The sequence below is a fragment of the Alexandromys fortis genome, unplaced genomic scaffold (genome assembly GCF_014885135.2).
Source record: "Alexandromys fortis isolate MF-2015 unplaced genomic scaffold, M_Fortis_MF-2015_v1.1 scaffold_218, whole genome shotgun sequence".
NCBI lineage: Eukaryota > Metazoa > Chordata > Mammalia > Rodentia > Cricetidae > Alexandromys > Alexandromys fortis.
In genome coordinates, this window is record NW_026068112.1 from 1,355,506 (window position 1) to 1,380,680 (window position 25,175).

The following is a 25,175-nucleotide window of genomic DNA, read 5'->3' on the forward strand; positions in this document are numbered from 1 at the left end:
GTTTTTCAAGACAGGGTTTCTCTGTGGTTTTGGAGCCTGTCCTGGAACTAGCTCTGTAGACCAGGCTGGTCTCGAACTCACAGAGATCCGCCTGCCTCTGCCTCCTGAGTGCTGGGATTAAAGGCGTGCGCCACCACCACCCGGCTGAGCTACAACTTTCAAATCACCAGTTCCCTTGGTCTTGCTATGTATGGCCCTGGCCTGGAACTTTGAGCCAGCTGTCAGGCTGTGTCACCAAGCCTGGCTTTCAGGCATCCTTTCTTCTTCCTTCCAGACAGGGTTTCTCAGGGTAGCTTGGCTGTCCCAAAACTCACTCTATAGACCAAGCTAGACTCAAACCCACAGAGATATGCCTGCCTCTGCCTCCCGAGTGCTGGGATTAAAGGTGTGCGCCACCATGCCTGGCAGCTTCCAGATAGCTGTTAAACTTCCATGTAATTGAGACTAGGCCAGAATTTAGAGACGGAAGGTTGAAAGGAAACTATTTCTGCTCCTAAAGAGTTTGTGCACTGCTGGAAGTCAAAGACATAAACATCTGGGTCAGACAGACCTGTAGAAGGGGACACAGAGGGCAAGGTTTCTAAATCTTCAAGGCCCATAGTGAGGAAAACCTACCACAGCGTCCATCGCTCACACCCATCTCAGCCCTCACGACACAGGAGCACTGTGAGTTCCAGGCCAGCTTAGGCTACACAGTGACATACCGACTAGAAAATCCACCCTCCCTGCCAAACAAAATTCCACATCAACTGATATCCACTCCCACTTCCAAATAGTTCCTGGTTTCCCACTCCTTGTGACTATTCCTTACATAACCATTGCTTCTCCATTTCTCACAGATTTAAACATGAACACATCAGTATACATGTATGTTTGATCTCCAGGAAGGGTTACTCTAATGCTTTAAGTACAGCAGGCATGGGAATTTGTCTAGATTCAACATCTGTTTGTTGTTACCAGTAAAACAGGACACAGAGGGGACGGCTACAGCTTTAACTTTTACGCCCATCAAACTCCTCCTAGGTGTGACCAGAAATACTCAATGTATGTAGAGGGTACTTGTTTTGTGCCTCATTGGAAAGGAAGCACAGCCCTGGCGCGGAAAGAACTAGAGCAGGCACTTTGGGAATTCTACTAACTCTTCCTGACTTGCTGTAAAGGTTTAGCCACTCCCAGTGTTTCTGCGTGACTAATGGTAGTGACTTAAACCAGACACTGAAACCTCCCTCTGACACTCAAGGTATCCGACCTTCATCAAACTGGTTACCAGGGCTGCAGAGACGGCTCAGTGGTTGAGAGCGCTAGCTGCTCTTCCAAGGACCCGGCTTCAATTCCCAGAACCCACATGACAGCTCACAGCCGTCTAACTCCGGTTCCAGGGGACCTGAAACCCTCATACAACAGACATACCTGCAGGCTAACTGGTTATCAGTCTTAAGTCTCAGGTTGATAGGTCCACCCCCAACCCCACCACCCCCGCGGCCATCCCAATCCACAGGAGCTGCTCCTCCCACTGGGAGAGTGGGGCGGATGTGTCCCAACTAGATAGTACTGCACTGAGATGTGAAAACAAGTAAGAAGGGCAAAGCAGACACAATATAATTAATATAACGTCAGGGAAGCCTGCTTAGCGGGCCACAACTCTCTCCTAAATGAGCATCACATCCCCAATCCTTGGAAGACTCACCGTCACCCCATATTTGAGAGCTAGTCCAGCCAGGGTATCTCCAGGCTTCAGCTGATGCTCCAGGCGTCTTTCCCTCACTGGGGAGCAGGACGATTGTACCAGGCTTCCATAAGAACGAGCACGGCTCCCTTGCAGCAGCCCTGACCCCCCGAGTGGGGGCTGTCTAGAGGGAGAAGCCATCTCCTCGAGATGCCAAGACCTACGGTCACAACTGAGGAAAGCTTGGCTCCGTGGCCAACAGTGAGAGCCTAACGCAAGGAATAGAGATTCAGGGAATTCCTTTTCCGTTCTCTCGTTTCTCTTCAGTCTCCTCGCTCTCGAGAGACTACATCGGTCTTCCTCCTCTTTCTGCTGCTTACCGAGCGAGCACGGGGTCACAGCCCGTACCCGAAGAAGGTTGCCAGACCGGTTACATCTCTCCTTCCTCAAGCCCCTTACTCATAAATATCTTGCCTGAGTTGTCAGTCGCTGCCCCCCTCGACTTTCGACGCCCCCCTCCAACTCCTCGCAAGCCTGATCTCTGACCTCTGAACCCTAGACTCCCTCACCAACACGCTTCCCTCAGTGTGCCCCCACCTCCCGCAGCCAGGCCGCCGGGAGCGCCCCCATCCTCTCGGCTCCAAATCAGGCCCACCCAGGTGGGTTGTGGCTGCGGGCGCTGAGCCTGAGGATTGCGAGAGTTCGCAGTACACAGTCCACTGAGACTCCCGAAGCCTCACTCCACATCGGGGTGTCCCACCCCGAAACGCCGGCTCCGCATTCAGGCTCCTGGTCTCCAAATACCTGGATCCTTCGAGATGCGCGGGCCTGTATTCAGGTGAACGGTAAGCTCTTCGAAAAATAGGAAAAAATAATAACTAAAAGACTTCATTTCCCAAGAGGCAAAGCGTCCTCAGGGCGTCAGAGGAAATGCAGGCCCCCTCAGGGCGCTGGAGGCGGGTCTTCCGGCTCGCGCGTTGCGTGCGTGGAAATGCATCCTCGGAAGTACAGGCTCAACTTGAAAAAGACAGGAAGCAGAGAAAGCGATAACCTGCTCTTCCTACGGTGGCCTGAAGGAGAAGCGAAGTAGGAGAATTTATTATTTCTGGGACTCACAGTTGCGATGTCTTTCAAGAGGGAAGGGGACGACTGGAGTCAGCTCAATGTGCTAAAAGTAAGAAGCCCTAGTGTGATTCAGACCACGGTCAAATGGTGGCTCACGCCTTTAATCCCAGCACTTGGGAGGCAAAAGCAGAGTTTGAGGTTCGAGGCCAGCCTGGTCTACACAACTAGTTCTACGACAGCCAAGAAGGCTATACAGAGAAACCCTGTCGCGAAAAACCAAAGAGAGAGGGAGGGGGAGAGAGAGAGAGACTGAGAGACTGCTCAGATTCAGCTGCACTGTTAGGGGACCAGAACTGAGTGATGCCTCCTTCTTACCCTATGGTCTGCATGGCCCCGTTCCATTTGACTCCTTATCCCTTTCATCCATCCCACTTACTCATTTCTCCTGTCCTGCTCTCTGCAGAAACGACGGGTTGGAGACTTGCTGGCCAGCTACATCCCAGAGGATGAGGCGCTGATGCTGCGGGATGGACGGTGAGCGTGAAGGGTGGATCAAGCCTGGGGATTGCGATCAGAGGCTCAACAGACTTTTGTTACTGAGTAGTTCAGGAGTATGGTAGGATTTTTTGGTAGGAAGTGGCGATTGGAAGAGGCGGAGAGCGGGAGACCTGGGCGTTAGTGGAGTGCTTTGACAGACGGAGCCCCTGCTCCAGCAGGAACAGCCCCACCCGAGCTCTGGAACTCGCACGGGTTTATCATTCACTTCACTTCTCCTTTCCGTAGCTTTGCGTGTGCCATCTGCCCCCATCGCCCAGTACTGGATACCCTGGCCATGCTGACTGCCCACCGTGCAGGCAAGAAGCATCTGTCCAGTAAGTATAGGGGAAGGAGGGGAGGGAAGAATGATGGAGAATAAACTCGGGACGTTTCGTTTAGCAAACCCCCTGCTGTTGTGCTTTGCATCCCCTTTGCTTTTCAGGTCTGAAGCTCTTCTATGGCAAAAAGCAGGCAGGCAAGGAAACAGAGCAAAATCCAAGGCAGCAGAAAGACCTGAAGACAGAAACCAAAGCTGAGGTGCGAGAGTGGGTCAGGTGTTCCGGCTGTATTGCGTGCTCCAAACCTGAAGGGACCTTTGCTCTCGCAGCTCTGATCTGTCTCTTTCTGCCCTAAACAGGCGCCTTTGCTAACCCAGACCCGATTGATCACGCAGAGTGCTCTGCACAGAGCTCCCCACTATAACAGCTGCTGCCGGAGGAAACACAGGTCTGTGGACTTGGACACCCGAGTGGGAAAGGGTAGAAGGAAGTAGATGCCTCTAAAGTTATTACTCTCCAAAGTGTATTCTGAGCAATAGTAATATTTACTGTATTGTGGAGATGTTTAAAGAACAATGAGGGAGCTAGAGAGATGGCTCAGAGGTTAAGAGCATTGCCTGCTCTTCCAAAGGTCCTGAGTTCAATTCCCAGCAACCACATGGTGGCTCACAACCATCTGTAAAGAGGTCTGGTGCCCTCTTCTGGTGTGCAGACATACACTCTGACAGAATATTGTCTATATAATAAGTAAATATTTAAAAAAGAAAGACAGACAAATGATAGTTTATGACTTTTAAGATGAATTTTAGAAAGTGGAGACTAGTGACTTTGAACTGGGCGGCGGTGGCGCACGCCTTTAATCCCAGCAGGCAGGTCTCTGTGAGTTCAAGGCCATTCTGGTCTACAGAGTGAGTTCCTCGTCAGCCGGCAGCCCTGGGTGCATAGTAAGACTCTGTTCCCTGTCTCAGTTCAGGAGCTCAGCTCAGGAAGCACTGCTCTGAGGGCTTGGGAGGCACGGCAACTGCTGCTTTCCTTCCAATGCATTGCAAGACTTGGGTTCTTCTCTACACAGACCGGAAGCCCCTGCTCCCTCTGTCTCCAGTTCTCCTTTGCCAGCCCCAGAGGTTGGACTCCAGAGTGCAAAGACCAATAGGGAACCCGAACCTAATGCAGGATCGCATGCCAAAGAGTCATCTGCTCCCATGAGCCCCACAAAACGACGAATTCTGAACCATTACCTTACCCTTCGAAGGTTAGTCCGCCAATCACATTCTTTGGGTTGCCTTCAATTTTCCCTGACCCACCCTTTTCAAACCAATCCAGCTGCTTTTTTTAAAATCACCAGTAACTTTTTATTTAAATTACATTTATTTATTTATGTTGGGGTACACTTGTGTAAGTCAGAAGGCGACCTATGGGGGTTGGGTCCTTTCTTTCTACCCTGTGGGTTCCAGGGTTGGGACTCAGCACCATGAACCTTATTCATAAAATTCTTCTCTGCTGGGCAGTGGTGACACACACCTTTAATCCCAGCACTTGGGAGGCAGAGAATGATGTAGGATTCTCCTCTGTATGCTGTGAATATGTTTTATTACCTAAGTGGTTAATGAATAAAGCTGTTTCCGTCAGTGGCTTAGCAGAGCAAAGCCAGGCTGGAAATTCAAAGAGAGAAGCCGGGCGATGGTGGCACACGCCTTTAATCCCAGCACTCAGGAGGCAGAGGCAGGTGGATCTCTGTGAGTTCGAGACCAGCCTGGTCTACAGAGCTAGTTCCAGGACAGGCTCTAAAGCCACAGAGAAACCCTGTCTCGAAAAACCAAAAAAAAAAAAAAAAAATTCAAAGAGAAAGAGAGAGAGTGTAGGCGGAGTCAGGGAGACACCGTGTAACTGCTGAAGGAGAAAGTGCCTATTGCCTACCAGTGGGCCACAGCTGTGTGATACACAGCTTGATAGAAATGGGTTAATTTAAGATGTAAGAGCTAGCTAGAAATACACCTGAGACATTGGCTAAACGGTGCTGTAATTAATATAGTTTCTTTGTGATTATTCGGATCTGGGTGGGAGGCGAATCTCTGAGTTTGAGGCCAGCCTGGTCTACAGAAGCGAGTGAGTGCCAGGACAGACTCCAGAGCTACACTGAGAAACCCTGTCTCGATAAACAAACAAACTAAAAGACCTCTCTCCTGACCTATTGTCTTTTCTCTGATGTTTCCAGCTCGGGATGGGTCCCAGATGGACAAGGCCGATGGATAAAAGATGAGAATGTTGAATTTGACTCGGATGAGGACGAGCCCCCTGATCTCCCCGTGGACTAACAACCCCTCTACCCATTTCTTCCACAGATAAACTGTAGTTGTTCTGGGAGCCTAATGGTCCTTGTTCGACCTTAGGATTTCAAATCTGTTCATCTCAGCCTGGCCACTCCTTTCCTGCAGTGTCCATGGCTCACCACACTCTGACCCCTCCCCCACTCTCTACCAAAGCCTTGCCAAGCGTCAGCTGCATTCAGCCCGGTGCCCTATTAATAAGTCTGTCAGGAGGAGGTCCCTGCCCTTGGTGTAGTCTGACTCCCTCCCCACCTCCACCCTCAGTCCCTTTCCTTCAACTCACATGTGGATGGCACAGAAGCTCTGGCCACCTCTGTCTGCAGAGAGCACTGCGGCCAAGTGCCCTGGGAAGAGACTGAAGCCTTTGGCAGATTTATGGGGAACACAAGGAACAGAACTCCCCCTCCTCCTAGTAACCTGAACCTCCCTGCCTGTTGATCCCCAGAGTATAAATAATCCCTTGATGAACTGGCAGTAACCCTTGAGGGGTAGCGCCAAGATTCCCACCCCAACCCAAGGAAGGAGACAGGCGGCGTGAACAAAAGGGATTTTATTTACAGGAAAGGGAAGAGAGATGAGGACTTATGTGTCCAGGGCTCTCATCTCTTGTTAGCAGAAGGAAGGGTGACGCTATCTCTTCTTTTGCTGGCGACCTATCAGGGGAGAACGGTGACACAGCTTCATCTCTGGTTTTGGCAAGGGCGTGTTTCTCTTCCCCTTTCCTTAGACTATAAACTGCTGCCCCATGCCACCTGAGGGGCCTGTCCCATGTTAACAACAAATCAAGAACACACTGGGAAATAAGAGGATGTGTTTCTGGGCGGTACTGTCATGCCGAGCTCCCACCCACTTCTCTACAGATGTGTGCTGGGGGAAGATGGACTTTGTATCTGTTTCTCGCTCATTCCTCTCCGCGTGTGTGTGCCAGCTACCCAAGCCTCCGTCACTAAGTCTGTTTTCAGTGCCCATCTCGTCTCTACACGGGCTCCACAGCTACTTACGCAGCTCGTTGTTCCGGGTCATGGCCTGGGCCGCCCGAGCTCGTGGTCCCTGTTGTGTAAAGTGGTACCCGAAGCGCACAATAGAGGGGCACTGCTCCAACACAGTGGCCATTTCCATCTCCACTGCATCACCAGGCCATTGGCGCTGAGGAGAGAGGCAGAAGCTGTCAGAAACCTATGGTTGTTGAGCCCAGCCACGGGCCTCAGGGAAGTTATGAGGCTTGTTTCTCTAGAGTAGGTGAAGGCAGTGCTGGTCCCCTTGCTGCCCAATAAGCTGCCCAGGGAGGAACTCAGTGGGTGTTAGCTGGATGAGTGACCCTGGGGAAGGAATGCTGACCTGGTTGTCTACACGGAGCTCGGTAAGAGTGGCGTTCTCCCGAACTGCCTTCAGCACAGCCATGAGCCCTGTGCTGCTGATGAAGTTGGATTCAATGTTCAGGCTCTGGAGACTACGGTTCTCACGCAACATGTCAGCTACCGCCTGGGTGGTAGGGGCTTGTGTTAGTTAGGGTTGGGGACAGGTTCGTAGGTGACTGAGGAGAGGCAGAAGGGGAGCAGGAGGGACACAGCCCTTTGCAGTTCCCTGAGGAGCCAGGGTTGGGGAGTTGGTGAAAGCGTGAAGGTTAAGATCACTGGCGGGACCGAAGCTACTAGAGAAGGTTGTTTTGGGGGAAATGCCTTGGAACTTCAGAGTTGTGAGCCAGAGAGGTAAGGGTAGGGGCTCTCTGAGGGCTGCCATATAACTCATGATGGGAACAGCACCCCCTAGTGTGACCAGAAAGACAGCCCTTGCCAGGAGTGCATGACAGGGTATGGGAAGAGGACTGGGGACAGCAGCCAGCCTTACATTGGCGATGGGGTCACCACTCTTTGTGGCCACCAGACTGAAGCTCCGGACATAGGTGTTAGTCTTCATTGCTTCACATAACTCACTGAGCACGGGTATCGGGATGTCCTAAGGGACACAGGATGGGGACTAAAGACCCTCATGCCTCCACAGCTATCCCTGCTACAATTTGGGGGTGGGGGTCAGATACCTGTATGTTATTGAGGTTCACTTCCTCCAGCTCTTTGTCATTACTCCGCACTCTCTTTAGCATTTCCTCGATGTTTGTGGGATTTGGGGGTTCATCTGGTACTGGCTTATACTTGTCAGGCTGTACCACACCTGGTGGGGATAAGAGCCGAGAGGGAACCCCAACATATCCCTCACTCCATCTCCCCACTGGCCCTCTAAACCTTCATGCAGCATGTCTCACACTGGAGCCTCCTCAGCCCCCGGAGCTCAAGGGGTCGGGGTGGCATGCTCCCCCAGCACACTCACTGCTAATGCCTTCGGTGTTACAGATCTCCCCGCTGCAGATGGCATCGTAGTATTGCTTGTTGCTCATCAGTGTGTACATGCCCAGGATGGCTGGTGATGGTAAGCAGAGGGATGTGGCAGTTAAGGCACCTGCCACAGGCCTGCCTCCTGCCTCTCTCCTGAAGCAGTTCTACAGCCTGACCGTCCACTCTTGCGGAGTTTCTCACCCTCCCTCAGCTCCAGGAATCTCTTCCATGCACCTGCCTTGGAGTGATTTCTAGAACCTGAGAGGGCTCAGGGAGCTCCTTGAGCCGCTAGAGGGTGAGGCCTGTCTGCAGACAAGATCCTCTGCTGCTTTCAGCCAGAGTTCCACCCTCATCTGCCTTCACAATCCCTGGAAGGTTACTCCTGGGATGTTAACTTATTAAATTAAAAAAAAAAAAAAAGAATGAACCAGTGTACAAGCAAACAAATAAAAGTTAAAAATCACTGCCTTAGGCTTTCTCAGATGTCCATGTTCTGGCTTGGACTTTTCCCTTTAGTTCTGTATCAAGGTAAAGATGGCACAAGCCCCATCCTCCCACCTTCCTTGACTTCCCGGCTGCTCACCTGCAATGTCACACATCTCAGCATCTGTAGCATGGGACAGTGCCTCCTCCAGCTCGGGCTCTAGCGTAATCTGCTCCTCTGCTGGGATTTCCCTCTTGGGCTGAATATAGGGTTTCCCTGATAGAGAGATGAAGGACAGTTCAGGAAGAGCATCCACCTTCCTTTCTTTCTCCATGTGGGGTCAGACTGAAGCCTGAATTCTCCACAAGCACAGGACCCTTGAGTCCTGTCCTCTCCACTCTCGGAAAAACTGAAGAGTACATACATGCTGGTGAGGCAGTGTGTGTCTGCAATCCCAGCATTTGGTAAGCTGAGCTAGCCAACCTGGGCTACACAGTGAGATCCTACCTCAAAAAAAAAAAAAATTTGAAAACAAAAATCGAAGAGAACAAACTAGCATGCAGGTGTCCAGCACTGGAGTTCCTGACAGATGGCTGCTGGAAAGGGGAGGGGAGCTAACGGAAAGGTGCCAGGGACAGCCATTTGCTTCCTGTAGGGCATAGATGTTAGGGTGCCCATACCTTTCTTCTCGCCAGTGAAGGGCACCAAGTCATCACGCTCCTTGACTTCTAGTGCCTGTTGCTCCAGGTACTGCAACAGGGCATCTCGGTCTAGTGGCCCTGTTGGACTCTTCTTTGTCTGGTCACGTTGTCTCAGTCCAGCTGGCAGGAGCATATTCTTAGGAATGAGTTTTGGGGAACAAATCAGGCACTCTCCAGACATCTTTTCCCTGGCCCTTCTAGGATTCCAGGTCCTATTGGTAGCCCCGGTCACAGCCACCCAGCATCCACTCCTTCCCGCATGTGTAGGGATGCTCCGGTCCCTGTGCTGGTGCCCCTACCTCAGGGTCCATTTCTTGTAGCTCACAGTCCAGCTGTTCCAGCTCCTCGGGGCTCAAGGTCCTTAGGATCTCATCTTCATCTATGTCTCTGTATTTCTCCAGTTCCTTCTGATATGATGACATGGTGGCCCCTACCCCTTCCCCACCGTGCGCCACTCAGCCTGGAGGGATATGGGAAAAGGTGTTGAACATGGACACTGAGGACACAGAAGTCCAGCCATGGTTAGAACACTGAGCTAGACACCTTGGAGACCAGGGTCTACTGTGGATGGAAAGATTAGACCGTTCATTGTTACAGTTTCCTTCCTGGTTCCTGCACTTTGCAGCCATTCTGGCTGGGGAGTCTAAGCTCCAGGCTGGGTCTGTGCACCCACTGTGATGGAGAAAAGCTGGCAGGGTCCTCCCCTACTTTACCCGACAGTGTCTCTTGCCCTGACACAGCTGCTGGAGGCCCTGCCAGCACAGCTGGCTGCATGCCCAGTTCCCACTGAAAGGTGGGAGGGGGTGACAGAGAGCTCCAGGGAAATTCCTCCTCTCTTCCCCAACACCCAGGCCTCTTCCAAAACTGGTAAGTGAGGAGAATGGCTGGGTTGGATTGGCGGCCTCCTATGCCATTTCTCATTTCCTCCTTTATTGTAAAGGACCAAGATCTTACTTTTTGTCTTTGCTAAAATTCTAAACTGTGAGGGGAAAGTAAGGCTTAGAAGCTGGGGCACTTCCAGATTGGGAGAAGGGCAATATGGCCTCAGAAGGCATTCGGTTCCCATAATCTGTCACCAGAAAGGTGACACCAGAGCTCTGGACAAAAACAACAAAGCCTTCTAAATGGGGTAGTGGGACGAGTAAGCTTGCAGCCTTTTACTGTGTGGAAAACGCTCCCAACCTCTACATACACATCATGCTTAACATGGAAGATGATCCTGAAAGGGAGACATTAGCAACATAAGCCGCAGAGAGTCAGGACAGGGACGTCGCAGAAACATACAGAGTGACAGAGGCAAGGACACACCAGCTCACTTCCCCTGGGGCCACTCTTCCTTCCTATCACCCACCAGGCCCTCACCCAGAAGACCCCTCTTTTCCCACCCACCAGTCCTAGCTGCCACCTCTCACCTCCCCTTGTCAGTTGGTCCGTCTGTTCTACTAGGGCACCGTCCGGTCAGCAGGAGGAGTCTGGTGCCGGGGGAGAGAGTGGGGGAACAGTGAGCTCAGCATTTTATTATTTTAGCTCTGGCCAGGTGGGGAGTGGTGGGAGATCACATATACACAGACCCCATACCTTGCCCAGCCCTGAGAGCCTCTAGTGGCCAGTACCAGCCATGACACCTTCTCTTTCCCTATGAGCAGAGTCCTCCAGGGGAGAATCAGATGACTCCCACTGTGCGGTGCCTGCTCCTGCTCCGTTCAAAGCACCAAACATGGGGTGGTATGTCAGTGCAGACAGACAGTGCCTCACACCCGTATTCCCGCCACAGGGGAGGCTGGGGCAGGGCTGCTACAACATGGAGAACGATAGCAAAACCTTTTGTTTTGTTTTCGTTTTTTTTTTTTTTTTTTTTTGAGACAGGTTTCTCTGTGTCGCCCTGGCTGTCCTGGAACTCGTTCTGTAGACCAGGCTGGCCTCGAACTCACAGAGAGTTACTTGCCACTGCCTTTCAATTGCTGGAATTAAAGGCATTTGCTACTACTTCCTGGCTACAAAACATTTTTTTAAAGGGGTGTGGGAGCTAGAGATGGCTCAAGTGGTTCTTCGCTGTACAATTGTGAGGACTGGAGTTGCCATTCCTGCACCCATGTAACAAGCTGGTCATTTCACACATGTTGTACCCCAGCTTCTGTGGGTGGCAGAGACAGAGGATCACTGGAGGCTGCTGGCTTCTGATAGCCTAGAAAGCATGGCCCCAGACTCAGGAGGAGAGGGAATTACAGAAGACACTGGTGGCATCTGCGCACCACCCACAAACACACGCTCTCTCAAGTAAGGATTTTGATTTGGTATCTAACTTTAGTTGAAAGAACAAATACTTTAGAATTAAATATGGACAACCCATGTAATGACATGCAGTGCGAGATGGGACCATGGATCATATGGCAGGAGACAAACACGCCATCAGAGCTTAAATGAGAGGGAAGTTTACTGGGAAGGGGGGGGGAGAGAGAGAGAGAGAGAGAGAGAGAGAGGAAGAGAGAGAGGAAAAGACATAGCAGAAAGAGAGCGGGAGCGGGTGGAGCCTGTCTCTTAAAGGAACCTTTACACCTAAGTAGAGTCAGTACGGAGCCTCTGTCAGGTTCCCCCAAGGGACAGGATCAAGTTTACATTTGCCTGGATAACAATAAAAATATTTGACAGGATCAAACAAAAGCATCTTTATGAAGCCAATTACTTTGTATAATACATATGTACTAATAAAAGACAGAGCAGGGACTGCGATTTTGCCTCTAGGCCTAGAACTTGGAAGGTTGAGGCTGAAGGACTGCCTGAGCCCAGGAGTCTGAAACTAGCCAGGACAATTTAGTAAGAACTTCTGTTCTAAAAATAAAGAAACAAGGCTGGGCGGTGGTGGCACAGACCTTTAATCCCAACACTCAGGAGGCAGAGGCAGGTGGATCTCTGTGAGTTCAAGACCAGCCTGGTCTACAGAGCGAATTCCAGGACAGCCAGGGCTACACAGAGAAGCCCCGTGTGGAGATTTGAAAAAAAATAACAAGGTGGTTTGAAAGTTCATAAAAAGTGCTATAAAACAATAAAAAAGGTGTGACAGCCAAGACAAAGTCTAGCACTTGGGAGGCAAAGGCAGGGAGATCCTGAGGCCAGCCTAGGCTAGAGACCCCTGTCTTAAAAAAGAGAGGAAAAAGAAGAGGAAGGGAAAGAGGGAGAAAACATACAAGGCTGAGGGGGTATCTCAGTGGCGGACCATTTGTCCAGCATGAACAAGGCCACATGTTCAATGCTATCACAAACAAAACTAAACAACTCAAATATACCTATACTCTAACACATTCATATCTTGCCTCCAACCCTACACACCACACAAAAGGGATTTTACCATTTTATTAGAATTGAAAAAACAACAAAACAAAACCAGAATGAACTAGGGAAGGAAATGATTTAAAACAAAACCCAGAGCAAAGATGAGGGAGGACAAAGGGAACGGCGGACCTGTGAGCCCAAGTCGGCAGAAGAAAGATGTTTCTAAGGAGCAAGCGTCTACTTGATGACAATTTTCTGCCGCAAGGTCCGGGGCCCAGAGCCAGGGAGTGGCTCAGGGGCCGGGGGACCGGGGCCGAGGGCCGAGGCAGTGGGTGGCAGTCCATGGGCAGTGATGTACTTCTTGTAGGCCTCACGAATGATCTTGAAGGCTCGAGCAGTGGCATAGGGTATGTCTGTTACAGGGTCGCGGTACAAAGCTGGACGGTGGGTCACTGGGCAGACCTCCCGCACAGGGACCTTCGGGGGGCGCCCTTGGGGGAACCACTCTTCAAATGTTGCATCATCACTAAATGTGATGAAGGTGCGTGAGCAGTGAGCAGGAGCGCCAGCGGCTCCAGTCCCAGTGTGTGGGGTCAATGCAGAAGCTGCAGGAGCAGGATCAAGTCTGAGGGCAAAAGACAGAAAATACAAAATGCTGAGGAGAAGATAAGAGGCAGCGAGAGGAAGAAGCCAGGCTGGGTGTGGTAGTTCATGCCTGTAACATCAGTTCAAGAGGTGGAGAGAAAATGATTCCCTGAGTTTTAAGCCACTGCAGAGACAACAAACAAAAACAACAACAAAAAGCTGGACATGGGGGCTGGAGAGATGGCTCAGAGGTTAAGAGCACTGGCTGCTCTTCCAGAGGTCCTGAGTTCAATTCCCAGCAACCATGTGGTGGCTCACAACCATCTGTACTGAAGTCTGGCGCCCTTCTCTGGCGTGCGGGCATACATCAAGGCATATGTTGTATACATAATAAATAAATAAATCTAAAAATAAAAATTAAAAAAAAATAAAATAAATAAAATTGGGTGCAGGATGAGTTATTAAAAAAAAAAAAAAAGCTGGACATGGGGCTGGAAAGATGATTCAGTAATTAAGAGCACTGGCTACTGGGCTGGAGAGATGGCCAGAGGTTAAGAGCACTGACTGCTCTTCAAGAGGTCCTGAGTTCAATTCCCAGCAACCACATCTGATGCCCTCTTCTGGCCTGCAGGCAGAACACTGTATACATAATAACTATTTTTTTTTTTTTTTTAAAAAGAACACTGGCTACTCTCCCAAAGATATGGGAGCCCAAAGTGTGACTCACACCATTTTCTACTCCAGTTACAAGGTATCTGTCCCCTTCTTCATACTCGCAAGCAAAACACTGATACACATTTAACATAAAATAAATAAAATAAAAATGCTAGTCGGGGAGCATGCCTTTAACTCCACAGGCAGATCTCTGTTTGAGGCCAGCTCTGGTCTACAGAGCGAGTTCAAGGATAGCCAGGACTGCACACAGAAACCCTGTTTCAGGAAACAAGCAAATAAAAACTAGGCATGATGATTCACATTTGTGATCCCAGTACTAAGTACTAAAGAGAAAGACACAGGTAGATCATGAGTTTGGGACTAGCCTGGGCTACATAGTGAGTTCAGGCCAGCCAGAGCTACAGGAAGGGATGAGATCTGAGATGTGCGGTGAGGAGTGTGATGGGGAGAAGCCAGGGGCACGGGAGTCACTCACCCTTCTACATCCACATTCTCCTCCTTGGGACCGGGCTCCCCGACGAGTGGCACTGTCATTGAATGGTAGGTGATGATCGGCCCAGGGCACTTCCGCTTCTTGTGAACCTGCTTCTTTTTGTCAGCCTCAAGCCTTTCATAGGTCTCTTCAGGAGCAAAGGAGAAATGAGGAAATAATCAGTTTTCCTTTTCCCACACTCTAGCTCTGGCTCATGGTCTATTTAAGTTACATTTATTTATTTACGAGTGTTTATGTATGTGTGTGTGCACACATGCAGAGGTCAGAGGGAACTTTATGGAGTCAGTTCCCTGCGTATATCACGTGGATTCCAAGGATCAAACTCGGGTCAACGGGGATGTTGGCAAGTGCCTTTACGACTGAGCCATCACAGATCTCATGGCCCTGTCCTATGATCTTACTTGTCAATCTAATCACTCCCACTCTGGCACAAGTCCTTCCTTTCTCAGATACACAGGCTCCTTACTCACTCAGTACGGGAAGAATCTCAGGTAGGCAGAGGCCTTGTGATAGGAACCCATCAGTTCTCAGCATATTCCTCCCAACCCCACAGCCCGGCAACCTGCTCTTCACCCCAACATGACGACCAGACAGAGTGTGTCCAGTTCTCAGCTAAGATACAATTCCTGAGGACAGTTCCCCTTGTTTGTCTGTGAGGGAGACATGCTCTCCTCAAGTGGCTCTTGCTGGCCTTGAACTCAAAGAGATTGCCTGTCTTTGCTTCCCAAGTGCACCTTTAATAGTTGGGACTATTAAATGTGAACCTTCTAATTATTCTGCCTCAAATCTCCATTCCTCTGGTCCTGCAGGGTCAGCTTTTCTCCTGCGGCCTCAGTGTCTCCACCTCCTTTCCTCCAACCACAACTGACCTAGTGATCGTAAGTTCAGCTCCTCTGTGATCTTGGCCTCCCTGAGCAGCTCTTCCTGGGTGAGTGGTCGATCACAGTGGGGACCCTTCCGCCTCCGCGACTGTCCCTGCCTCTCTTGAACCCGAAGGAAAGTCTGCCGCGTGTGCTCGGCTGTAGACTGACGCATAGACTTCCGACCTGCAAGAAGTAAGATGGGAAGAAATCTTTCAATTCATTTCTGTAGTCTCTCTCTCTTTTTCTTTTTCCTTCCTTCCTTCCTTCCTTCCTTCCTTCCTTCCTTCCTTCCTTCCTTCCTTCCTTCCTTTATTTTTTTTCTCGTTAGACAGGCTTCCAACAATGTAGCCCTGACTGTCCTGGAACTATGTAGGCCAGTCTGACCTTGAATTCAGAGATGTCCTGCCTCTGCATCTGGAGCAACGGGATTAAAGACACGTGCCATCATGCCCAGCTAAAAATTAAACAAAACAAACAAAACCAAAAAACAAACAAACTCAACAATTTAAGCTTACAAAAAATATGTAGGTAAAAATTTAAAAAAATAAAAAAACAATTTAAGCTTATAAAAATGTTAGTAAGCGTAATAAAATAATGTCTGCAGCCTTTAGTCACATCATCTATTGGAAACATCACACCCTGTTTCCTTCTGTAGATTACTTTTTTTTTTTTTTTTTTTTTTTTTTCAAGACAGGGTTTCTCTGTGGCTTTGGAGCCTGTCCTGGCACTAGCTCTGTAGACCAGGCTGGTCTCGAACTCACAGAGATCCGCCTGCCTCTGCCTCCCTATTTTTTAATGACTTAAGAATTAAGTTGTATACAGATTTTCTTAAATATTTTAGTCTTTTTATTTTTTGTGGTATTGGGAAGTAAGTATGTTATCACTGGTTAAATCTCCACACCTTTTCATAGTTATATTTTATTAGTACCTTAACCTTTTTTTATTACATTTATCTATGGGGGGACAGCACATGTGGAAATCAGAGAATTTTTAGGGCTTGGTTCTCTTTCCACCATGTGGTCCTAGGGACAGAACTCAGGTCATTAGGCTTTGCAGCGAACACCTTTACCTATCAAGACATCTTCACAGCGAACACCTTTACCTATGAAGACATCTTCTCAGCGAACACCTTTACCTATCGAGACATCTTCTCAGCCCTCATATTTTTTATTTTGAGACATTCTCACTCAACTGTTGGATGGCCTTGAACTTGCGATTCTCTGCAGGAAGAGCTCTGATTACAGGCCTGCACCATCAGGCCTAGGTCTATTTCTAAGAATAAGAATTTCCTGAGCTGAACAGCCGGCTAGGTCGCTCAAGTGCTTGCTGAGCAATCATGCCACTGCAGCTCAGACACTGGCACACACGTAACAACCCTCCCCCAGAGAATGGTACCTCTAGCTCTTCTGCTTTTGCATGCATCTGTGCACACAAGTGCACATACGCTCAAGTAGGCACACGTATACACATCGACAGGATCCTCCTTACACATAGTAGTTATCACCTTGGTAAACGTAACGCAGAACATTTTAACTCACTGTCAGAGCCGTCTTCCTGTAGCTCCAGGGGCAGCAGTGCCTTCTCCTCTCTGGCCTTCTGAGAGCTACTTGCTGGGGTGCTGACCTTTCGAGGCCTCAAGCTTTTTAGAGGCTCCTGGGGACAAATTAGAACCACACACAAGAAAACATAAGAGATAAGGGTAAAGGTGAGGACTTTATCAGAGAAAACTAGCACCCAGTAAGAGAATACAATTAAGGTAGTCCAAAGAGTACGACTTTAATCCCAGCACATGGAGGCAGAGGCAGGCAAACATCCTTGAGTCTGAAGCCAGACAGGGTTGCACAGCAAAAAAACAAAAAACAAAACAACCCGCCCCAATCCCACACCGCTCCCCCCTCCCCACACACACAAAGGTTTCCTTGGTGTCCAAGGAAACCAAAGGTTCCTTTGTACCTTATAGGCTTTGGTGACAACCCTGCGCTTCCTTCTGGGCTCTTCTGCGTCTCCGTCACTGGATGGTTCATCTCCTTCATCAATGTCAAAGTCGGAGTCTACCTCATCCTCCGTGTCAGACTGGTCCCCCTGATATTCATCATCTCCAGATTCCTGAGGACAGGGGAGGTGAGCCCTAGTTCCAGGGGCTCTGATACCCTCATACAAGCACAACACCAATGCACATAAAAATAAAAAATTAAAAACAACAACAAAAAACAAATTCAAAGCCATCTTTGGCCATGTTGCTAGTTTGAGGCCAGCCTGAGGAACATGAAACCTTGTCTCAAAAACACAGAAACTGGGGCTAGAAAGACAGCACTAACTGCACTTTTGGAAGACCCAAGTTCAGGTCTAGGTACCCACAAAGCAGTTGACAACCACCTATAACTCCAGTTCCAGGGGACCCTACCTCTTCTAACATCCACGAGCAGTATATACATTTGGTGTAAAAACAATCATATAAGCAAAACATCCACCACATACAGAAAATAAAAATTAAAAGGCATACACTTTTAATAAATAAATAAAAAGAAAAGGGCATACACTTTTAATCCCAGCACTCAGGAGGCAGAGGTAGGAGGATTTCTGTGAGTTTGAGGCCAACCTGGTCTACAAAGTTCCAGGACAAGCAGTGCTTTTATATAGAAAAATTCTGTCTCAAAAAACCAAAAATAAACAAAAATAATAAAAAATAAAAAGTAATACATGAAATAAAACTAAGAACCCCTACATAAATAAGAACAAAAACAGCCAAATGTGGTGACAGATACCAGGAAGGATCGTGAGTTTGGGGACAGTATGGGCTACGCTTCTGCCTGGAACTACAGCTCAACAGTAGAGTGCTTTCTTAGCATGTGATAGACCCTGGGTTCAATCCCTACTGGTGTTTTAAATAAAAAGCAAAAAAACTGCAAACGGGGCATTAGTGACACAGGCCTTTAATCACAGCACTTGGGAGGCAGAGGCAGGTGGATCTCTGTGAAACCAGCCTGTTCTGCATAGTGAGTTCTAGGACAGCCAGACCTACTTAGAGAATCCCTGACGCAAAACAACAGTAACCTTCTGTGGCTATCGCTGATTGCAGCCGCCAAAATGAAATTCAATCCTTTTGAGGCTTCTGACTGAAGCAAGAACCTCAAACGGCTTTTCAGTGTACCTCACATTCGGAGAAGGGTCATGTCTTGCCCTCTTCTTTTTGGTTTTTCAAGACAAGGTTTCTGTGTGTAGCTCTGGCTGTCCTGGAGCTCACTCTATAGACCAGGTTGGCCTGAAACTCACAGAGATCCACCTGCCTCCCAAGTGCTGGGATTAAAGCGTGTGCTACCACAGACCAGCTTTGTCTTCCCCTCTTTATAAGAGTTGAGACAGAAGCACAATGTTCAATCTCTGCCCATTCAAAAGGAGCATGAAGTTCAGGTTGTCCGGGGATACTACAAAGGCCAGCAGGTTGGCAAAGTGGTCCAAGTGTACAGTGAGAAATAGGTCATCTACACTGAGTGCAGTGAGAGAAACACGTCATCTACACTGAGTGCAGTGAGAAATACGTCATCTACACTGAGTGCAGTGAGAAATACGTCATCTACACTGAGCAAGTGCAGTGAGAAAAGGCTAATAGCACAACTGTCCATGTGAGCATGCTCCCCAGCAAGGTGGTTAGCACCAGACTAAAGCTGAACAAAGACCACAAAAGATCCTGGAAGGGAAGCCAAGTCTCAGCTGCAGGAAAGGAGAAGGACAAACACAAGCAGAAATGATTGAGAAGAGGCAGGAGTAGTGTCTCATATACAACTTCCATTAAAGATGCTTAAGTTAAAAAAAAAAGTTGCAAATCAGAACAGCCTGGTAGTCCAAGAGTCTAAACTTTAGACTCCTTTACAAAAAGCCAGAGGCTGTGAAAGCTTTCTTCTCTTTCTTCAGGATTTTATTTATGTGTGGGTGTGCTGGGTGAGTGAAGGCCCTACAGAGTTCAGAAGACAGCGCGCTGGGCACTGAGCGCGGGAAGAGCAGCAGGACATTCTCTTCAGTACTGAGCCATCTCTCCAGGCCCTGGCTCTGTTTTTCTAAAGACAGTCTCATGGTAGTGCGCTAGATGTGAGCTAACTGAAGCTTGCTGAACCTGTACTACCATGAAGGACAAAAAGGACATGAGTCTTGATTTAATACATGGTTTAATACAGTGTTTAAAACAGCCAAGGGGGAGGAATGAATCACAGGTAGGTGGGAAGGCAGACACACGCACAGCTATTTATGGAATAAGGATTTAGACCCAAGCACAGTTTCCCCTGCTACGAAACTGTATTAAAGCCAGTGAGATGGCTCAGCAGGTAGAGAAGCCCAGAGACCTGGTCCAGGACCCACCTGGTAGACAGAACCAACGCCAAGACACATTGTCCTTCGGCTTTCACGATTAGGGGTGGCACACCCCCCCACCACACACACAAATGACAAAAAGGGTGGCACACGACCCTTCCCACACACAAATGACAGAAGGGGTGGCACACGCCCTCCCCCCCACAAATGACAGAAAGGAAAAGAGGAGCGCGTTAGCTGACTGCTCTAGTTCCAACAATGACTTCTCTAGGTTCAAAAGAAGTCTACCATTTTCCCAATGGAGAAACATATTTATTGTAAGTGGATATGCATTTTGCTTGCATGTGTGTATGTGCATGTGTGGGTGTGTGCCTAGTGCTCAAGGAGGCCAGAAGGGGAATCAGGGAATCAGATTCTTTAAAATTAAGAGTTATGAATGAGTCAGGTGGTGGTGGTGTCTTTAATACCAGCATTTGGGAGGTAGAGGCAGGCAGATCTCTGTGATCTTAAGGCCAGGCTGCTCTACAGAGCGAGTTCTAGGACAGTCAGAGCTACACAGAGAAACCCTGTTTCAAAATACCAAAGAACACAAAAAAGTTATGATGGCCGTGAACCATCATGAAGGTGTTGGCAACCAAATCCAGGTCCTCTGCAAAAGCAGCAACTGCTCTTATCTCAACTCCAGCCCCTTGGGAAAATTTAAATGTCAAAGTAATAAACTTATAACTCAATCTGTTGGCCGATGGCTCTCAGCCCCCCTCATCTGACCTATCCCATTGCTGATCATCACTGCTGAGGTAGTTACTGAGAGAAATGTGTTCTTCATCTGTGTTGGGACAGAAAGCCATTTGAATACTACTATGGACGACGGAAGCCACTGAGGATGTGGGGTACGCACATGGAATGTTTGAGAAAGCTGTGGGTGTTAGAAGGGCTAGGGTACAGAACCTCAAGTGCAACCTGAGGTAGTACTGGTCAAGATTTAAATGGCAGCTACACTGGAAAGGGGGGACATCACTTGATGAGGGGAAGTCAGCTGTGCTGGGCACCTCAAGCAGTGCTCGCTCTTCAATCAGTGATTCAACTAGCGGATTAACTGTGGTACACATGTTGCCAAAGCAAGCAAATAACAAACGGTTGAAATCCCAAGCCTGCCAGAGTTCAGTCCAGCACAAATGAGCACTATTCTTCCGAGCCACTGTGTGAAAGACTCAGAAGACATTAACTCCCTCAGCCCTGCTCTAAGCCACATCACAGAGTGGTAGATCAAGTCCCGAGTGGGCCCAATCTGATGTATCCACTACACTGTGGATTTAGTGTCGCAGCACTGGGCTCCTTTCCAGAATGCTCTCCATCCACCAAATCCATGAGTACTTTAGTTGAACCTCATGGAAGGAAATAATGAGAAATTCTCCCAACAATTTAACGCTGAGTAAGTTTGCCTTTCTTAATACACTGTACACTTCAGTCTTACAAAAGGACAAATTCAGTCTGGCTGCTAGGAAGCTCACAGCTATCAAATGCCATTTCCACCTTAGCATAGATTCTTGGCACAATTACTTCTGATTTTTTGAAGAAAATTAATATTTTTACTTAGTCTGAAAATTTCATACATTAGTACAGCATATTTTGTTCCGCTCATTTTCTATTTTTATCGCTCCTAATTTCCTACTGTAACCTTTCTTAAATCCTTCTTGGAAGCATGAAGTGCACCTATTAAATAACATCTCATAAAATGACAGGAACAGGAAAACGAATCTTGGAGGAAGGATGAAGAGAGATCTATTTTAAACTAGTTTACTAAAGCTGTGCACATAGAAGCTCCTAGCTAGTCATAAGGTCTTGTCTACTCTTTTTCCAAAAATCTCCCTTCCACCCTACAACACGGTCCCATACCCACCTTCTTCCCACAGTGCTGGGAAATGGAACCCAGGTCTTCAGGCACGCTAAGCAAATTAGCCCTGAACAACAGTGACATCCTCAGCTAGCCCCTGTCCATGTTTCTTTTCTGCCTCTGCCCTCTTTAGGCTTATCTCATTAATTACACACACACACACACACACACACACACACACACACACACACACACGAGTCAGGACGGAACTGGAAACACAGCCCAGGTGGCCTGGAACTGGAGGCGACCCGGCTGTCTGTCTCCCTGAGATTACCAGCCATAGAGTAATCTTTTTTCCGTTTTATTTTTAATGATGGAACTTTGATGCATCATCTCAGACCTCTAGATGAGAAGTCAGCCTGCTTAATGCTGCCTCCCTGTCCCACAGAATCTGACAGGAGATGGCAGGGGGACACCGAGGGCAGTGACAAGTGCCTACAATTCCAGACTCAGGAGTCTGAGACAAAAGGCAGCCTCAACTTTGAGGTTGGCTAAGTAACCCCATTTTAAACAAACGACATAAGGCCAGGCACAGTGGCGCACGCTTTGAACCCCAGCAGTCAGAGGGAAAGGCAGGGGAATTTCTGAGTTCCAGGACAGTCTGGTGTACAAAGCGAGCTCCAGGGCTACATGGAAGCTGGTACTCCTGGGAGGGGGCACCTAAGCTGGGCATGGAAGGGGGGGATGTCTGTGAGGCCAGAGTAGTCTACATAGTGAGCTCCAAGACAGTCAGGGCCATGTACAAAGTGAGTTCCAGGACAGCCAGGACTGTTACAAAGAGAAAAACCCTGTCTCTAAGAAACAAAACAAAACAAAACAAAACAAAAAAAAAAAATCCAGCTGAGGTCTACACCCTCTAGCCATACCAATCTTTGTTCTCCCAGAGAACAAAAGCAGACGCCTTGGTCTCAGGCCAGGACTCCAGGGCCTCTACACACTGTTTCATCTTCTCCTCCCCCACTCTTCATCCAACCAAGGTCTGCTTTTTATAATGTCCTCTGTTTAAATTTCCCTGGGAGTGCTTATCCTTACCCACTCTGGGGCCTTCATACGGCTCAGTGGGTAAAGCAATCTGCTGTCCAACCCTGACCACCTGGGTTTGATGCCTGGGGCTCTTAGGATGGATGGAGACATAGAACTCCCGCAAGCTGCTCTCGGATCTTCATTTGCATGCACACAAAATATAATGCAATTTAAAACACAAAACGCAAACCTCTCACCTGTTACCATACCTAACATCTCACGTTTCCCTGATTTTAAGTCTTTATCATAAAGTATCTTAGTTGAGTCAGGTGGTTGTGAAACATGCCTTTAATCTCAGCACTTGGGAGGCAGAAGCAGGTGGATCTCTCTGAGTTTGAGGCCAGCCTGGTCTACAAAGTGAGTTCCAGGACAGCCAGGGCTACACAAAGAAACTCTGTCTCCAAAAAAAAAAAAAAAAAAAAAAGTATTTTAGTTGACTAAAAATCCAGACAGTTCCCTTGCAGGATAGAGTTGGTAATACAGGATTTAGGGCTTACTAGGCAAGTGGTCTATCACTAAGCCACAAACTATAGTCCCAACTCTAGGACAGTTTTTTGTTTGTTTGTTTGTTTGTTTGTTTTTTGAGACAGGGTTTCTCTGTGGCTTTGGAGCCTGTCCTGGAACTAGCTGTGTAGACCAGGCTGGCCTCGAACTCACAGAGATCCGCCTGCCTCTGCCTCCCGAGTGCTGGGATTAAAGGCGTGCGCCACCACCGCCCGGCTTTCAAGGAGCACACCAGCGATATATGGTACGCTGACCTGGGTGCTCAACATATATTCAATCAATGAATAGTTTCTGTTAATAAAAATTTAGCCAAGAGTCAGCCCCAGACGTAAAAAAAAACTGAAATCTAGTGTTACAGACCTTACAAACCAATCAGAGAATGAAAAGAAGCCAAATGTAATTAGACGAAAATCTTGTTTCTATGATGGAAAATAAATACGGATTCTCTTAGAACAGCCAATAAAAGGGTCATCTAAGAAAACCGTACAGGGATTTGAAAGCTGCAAACGAAGTATGCTAAGCTTCTGTTTCTGAAGTGGTTTCTTCTTGTAAATAACCCGACAGCAGGACAAGGAAACTGCAAAGCCGACACACAGACACAAAGACAGACAGACACACACGGTGTTCCTCCCGACTCCGCCGTGCAGGCAGGAGCATTAGCTCTCAGAACACCTCTCTACTCCCCGCCCCCTTCCTCTTTGTCCAGGGTTTTTCCCTTCGAGCCTCCGTTTCCTCCCTCCCTCTTCCTGGGCCCAGCTCTTGCCTCTGTGAAACCCCCGTAAGTCGTCTGGTAGAACTCATCTTCCTCCTCGGCTTCCAGGAGCCCGGAAAGCCGGTTCCCAGCGGTCTTCCGAGGGGCCCGGCCCCCCGCCAAACTCATGCTGCCCACGGAGACAGCGCTGCCATCCGCAGCCCCTAGCCCAGCGCCGGTGCGCGGAGATCGGCGCTCCACACTAGTTCCTGCGTGCGGCAGCCAATGGTGGAAGTCCGGCGTTATAGGCAAAAGCAGCCGAGTGTCGAGCGGTTCTAAAGCCAGCCTCTAAGCCTTCTCCAGGCTGTCCTGGCCACTCTTAGGCAGAGCCTTGGAACAGTATCAGGAGTTCCCCTCCACTTTTTTGTTTGTTTGTTTGTTTGTTTGTTTGTTTGTTTGTTTCAGACAGGGTCTCATTGGCTAGCCCCGACTGGCCTGGAACTGTCTATGCAGAGCAGGCTGGCCTCCACCTCATACAGAGTTTCCTACCTCTGCCTCCTGAGTGCTAGAATTAAAGGCTCCGGGGCAAGCTCCCTTCCCCCCTATCAGATTTTTTTTTTTTTTATTTTTTTCGAGACAGGGTTTCTCCGTAGCCTTTTGGTTCCTGTCCTGGAACTAGCTCTTGTAGACCAGGCTGGCCTCGAATTCACAGAGATCCGCCTGCCTCTGCCTCCCGAGTGCTGGGATTGAAGGCGTGCACCACTACCGCCCGGCTCCCCATCAGATTTTAATTCTGCTACCAGGAGCCTTTCTAAAAATCCTGGCTTTTTCACTTTCTTCCTCTAAAACTCCAATGACAGTTACTCCTATACTCTCAGCAACTATAGGGTAGAAGAATCACAAATTCAACGCATGCCTAGTTAGCACAGTAGAATTGTTTCAAAATTTAAAAAAAAAAATGAAAAGAAGGCTGGGGATATAGCACAGTGGAAGTGTGCTTGTTTAGCGTACATGCTCCCTGAATTTTATCCCTAGCATGTTCAAAACCAACATTATTGTCATTAAGACCAGAACCTGAAGCCTGCTGGTGGTGGCACACACCTTTAATTCCAGCACTAGCGAAGCAGAAGCAGGTGGATCTCTGAGTCCCAGGCAGTCAGAGCTACGGAAGGAGTTCTGGGACAGCCAAAGCCACACAGAGAAACCCTTATCTTGAAGCAAACAAACAAACAGAACAGAACCTTAAAAGCAGAGGTGGTGGCAGGCATCGGTAACCCCTAGGACTTGAATGTCTGAGGCAGGAGGATCACAATTTGTGGCCAGCCTAGGTAACCATAGGACGTTTTTGTTGCCAGGTGGTAGCGGCGCAGGCCTTTAATCTCAGCACTGGGGAGGCAGAGGCAGATGGATCTTTGTGAATTCAAGGCCAGCCTGGTCTACAAGAGCTAGTTCCAGGACAGCCAGGACTGTTACACAGAACACCAAAAAGCAAAAGCAAGCTTTTGTTTAAAGAAAGAAAAGCAGCAACAACCCACAAGCAACTA

The 25,175-nt window shown here is 48.6% G+C and overlaps 4 protein-coding genes across 9 annotated transcripts in view; 1 reads left to right on the forward strand and 3 right to left on the reverse strand.

Annotated features, from left to right (window-relative positions):
* Lysmd1 (LysM domain containing 1) overlaps positions 1–2,568 on the reverse strand; it is a 6,249-nt gene extending 3,681 nt beyond the window's left edge. The window contains exons 1-2 of the mRNA XM_050124637.1: positions 2,471–2,568; positions 1,688–1,935 (exon numbers count right to left, since the gene is read on the reverse strand). Of these exons, the coding sequence (XP_049980594.1) occupies positions 1,688–1,935; positions 2,471–2,558 (336 nt within the window). The 5' untranslated portion in view covers positions 2,559–2,568. The remainder of the gene's footprint in view (positions 1–1,687; positions 1,936–2,470) is intronic.
* Scnm1 (sodium channel modifier 1) lies at positions 1,863–5,910 on the forward strand. 4 transcript variants are annotated; one of them, XM_050124640.1, is made up of 7 exons: positions 1,863–2,511; positions 3,195–3,265; positions 3,515–3,603; positions 3,711–3,805; positions 3,906–3,994; positions 4,619–4,798; positions 5,762–5,910. In XM_050124640.1, exons 2-7 carry the CDS (start codon positions 3,249–3,251, stop codon positions 5,859–5,861), a joined length of 570 nt encoding a protein of 189 aa, XP_049980597.1. In that variant the 5' UTR covers positions 1,863–2,511; positions 3,195–3,248; the 3' UTR covers positions 5,862–5,910. The 4 variants fall into 4 exon arrangements, with proteins under 4 accessions (XP_049980597.1, XP_049980599.1, XP_049980596.1 ...); XM_050124642.1 differs by lacking the exon at positions 1,863–2,511 and adding an exon at positions 2,632–2,752; XM_050124639.1 differs by lacking the exon at positions 1,863–2,511 and adding an exon at positions 2,695–2,840 and having other exon boundaries at positions 4,515–4,798.
* Positions 5,911–6,408: 498 nt separating this feature from the next.
* Positions 6,409–12,522, reverse strand: Tmod4 (tropomodulin 4). 3 transcript variants are annotated; one of them, XM_050124636.1, is made up of 9 exons: positions 9,628–10,723; positions 9,308–9,464; positions 8,787–8,903; positions 8,199–8,288; positions 7,912–8,042; positions 7,722–7,829; positions 7,212–7,355; positions 6,875–7,019; positions 6,409–6,526 (listed from the first exon to the last, which is right to left on the reverse strand). In XM_050124636.1, the coding sequence occupies exons 1-9, from the start codon at positions 9,748–9,750 to the stop codon at positions 6,504–6,506; spliced, it is 1,038 nt and encodes a 345-aa protein (XP_049980593.1). In that variant the 5' UTR covers positions 9,751–10,723; the 3' UTR covers positions 6,409–6,503. The 3 variants fall into 3 exon arrangements, with proteins under 3 accessions (XP_049980593.1, XP_049980592.1, XP_049980591.1); XM_050124635.1 differs by lacking the exons at positions 6,409–6,526; positions 6,875–7,019 and adding an exon at positions 10,741–12,522 and having other exon boundaries at positions 7,218–7,829; positions 9,628–9,788; XM_050124634.1 differs by lacking the exons at positions 6,409–6,526; positions 6,875–7,019 and having other exon boundaries at positions 7,218–7,829; positions 9,628–10,725.
* Positions 12,523–12,664: 142 nt separating this feature from the next.
* On the reverse strand, positions 12,665–23,883 carry Vps72 (vacuolar protein sorting 72 homolog). Its single transcript, XM_050124633.1, has 6 exons — positions 23,704–23,883; positions 17,168–17,320; positions 16,753–16,867; positions 15,221–15,397; positions 14,334–14,478; positions 12,665–13,223 (listed from the first exon to the last, which is right to left on the reverse strand). The coding sequence occupies exons 1-6, from the start codon at positions 23,818–23,820 to the stop codon at positions 12,836–12,838; spliced, it is 1,095 nt and encodes a 364-aa protein (XP_049980590.1). The 5' UTR covers positions 23,821–23,883; the 3' UTR covers positions 12,665–12,835.
* Positions 23,884–25,175: the final 1,292 nt, after the last annotated feature.